Here is a 1,702-nt window from a genome sequence, read left to right on the forward strand (position 1 = left end):
TTGAACCATTCTCATTGCCCTTTTTAGTTTGTCTGTATGTTAAATCATTTTTCATGGACAATATTTGGCGAAACCAACCAGTCACATAAATAAACATTGGACATCCAGAAAAAAAAATCAATTTCAGGAAAATTATTTGGCTGAACTAAACTTTCCCACCTTGCACAAGCCTAGTGAAGACTAGGCTTTTTGAAACAGACAAGAAGGTAAATGGGCTATTTTCTTTACAAGCGTTTGTTTTGCTTTGAAAGGCAAAATGAATTCAAGCCAATATTTACACAGTTTAGGCAATAGGTTATTGCCAATTCATATACATTTGTAATTAATGGTATAATCCACTGCTCGAACTGCTGTCACTATTATTTATTTTTTTATCTGCAGACAATAGATATGGAGAATCAGACAATGGTCACAGAGATAATTCTATTGGGATTCCATCACCTTCACAGCATGAGACATTTATTATTTTCTATAATTCTTGTTGTTTATTGTCTGACAATATCTGGAAATGTCCTCATCATCGTGTTGGTGTCATGTTTCAGACACCTTCATTTTCCAATGTATTTCTTTCTTACTCAAATGTCCATATCAGATATTTTGTTGACAACATGTATTGCACCTTATATGCTTTCCATTGTCAATCATGAAGGGGGGATTGTATCTCTTAAAGTGTGTATAACTCAGTACTACTTCTTCGCTGCTTTTGAAGCTTCAGAATGTTTACTGTTAACGGTGATGTCTTTTGACAGATATCTTGCTATCTGTAACCCCCTGCAATATAACTCTATAATGGATCATGCATTTTGCATTAAATTAATAGTTATATCCTGGGTGTTAAGCCTTCTTATGGCTCTTTTAACTGCAATACCAATAACTCATCTGGTATTTTGTGGACCTAATATCATTGATCATTTCTTTTGTGATTTTGATCCACTCTTGAATCTTGCTTGTTCTGATACCCTAATAATACACATAGAAGTTATATTCCTATCTAGTTTTGCACTTATTATACCTTTCTTAATGATAATTGTGTCATATATCTATATTGCTCTCACTGTTGCTAAAATCCCATCAATTAGTGGGAAAAAGAAAGCCTTCTCTACCTGCAGTTCCCATCTGACTGTTGTTTCCATATACTACGGGACTCTCATTAGCATTTACACTGTTCCAACTAATGAAAGATCCTTGTCGACAAGCAAAATTCTGTCTATGTTTTTTACAGTGGTGACCCCAATGCTTAATCCAATAATATACAGCCTGAGGAACAATGACATCAGAGACGCTTTAAAGAAAATTAATGCACACCCTTTCATAATTGGGAATATCTGAAAAAAAATATAAAAAGTTTGATATAAAATATAATAGCATTGAATATCGTGTTTAGCTGATGTAATCTTGTCATGTTAGGTTTGCTGTAACCTCTGTCTATAAATGTTTGCCAGGCCCTTAATATACTGCTAGTTGCCCAATTTGAAACATTTTGTCTGTGTATCACTGAGAGGCTCTCGCTGAATGCCTCACACAAAAGTGTGGTGCCTGGAACGCTTTGCCCAGCAGTGTAATATTTACCCCTAACAATCTGGTGGCAGCGGTGGGCTCTACACTGAGGGTGAGTAAATATTTTTATAATCCTTAGTCTCTCTGTGGATTAAGGTAAATAGTAAATTTTGTGTGTTTGGGATTTTAAGGTGTTATTCAGGTA

General features: G+C 34.9%; 1 protein-coding gene across 1 annotated transcript; it reads left to right on the plus strand.

The window, feature by feature from the left end:
* The first annotated feature begins 390 nt into the window (after positions 1-390).
* On the plus strand, positions 391-1,329 carry LOC134602012 (olfactory receptor 11L1-like). Its single transcript, XM_063446514.1, has one exon. The coding sequence runs from the start codon at positions 391-393 to the stop codon at positions 1,327-1,329; it is 939 nt and encodes a 312-aa protein (XP_063302584.1).
* The last annotated feature ends 373 nt before the right edge of the window (positions 1,330-1,702 follow it).

The sequence above is a fragment of the Pelobates fuscus genome, chromosome 3, assembly GCF_036172605.1.
Source record: "Pelobates fuscus isolate aPelFus1 chromosome 3, aPelFus1.pri, whole genome shotgun sequence".
Lineage (NCBI taxonomy): Eukaryota > Metazoa > Chordata > Amphibia > Anura > Pelobatidae > Pelobates > Pelobates fuscus.

Excerpts from the sequence above, each read along its gene's own strand:
- LOC134602012 (XM_063446514.1), top strand. The coding sequence starts at position 391 with ATGGAGAATCAGACAATGGTCACAGAGATAATTCTATTGGGATTCCAT.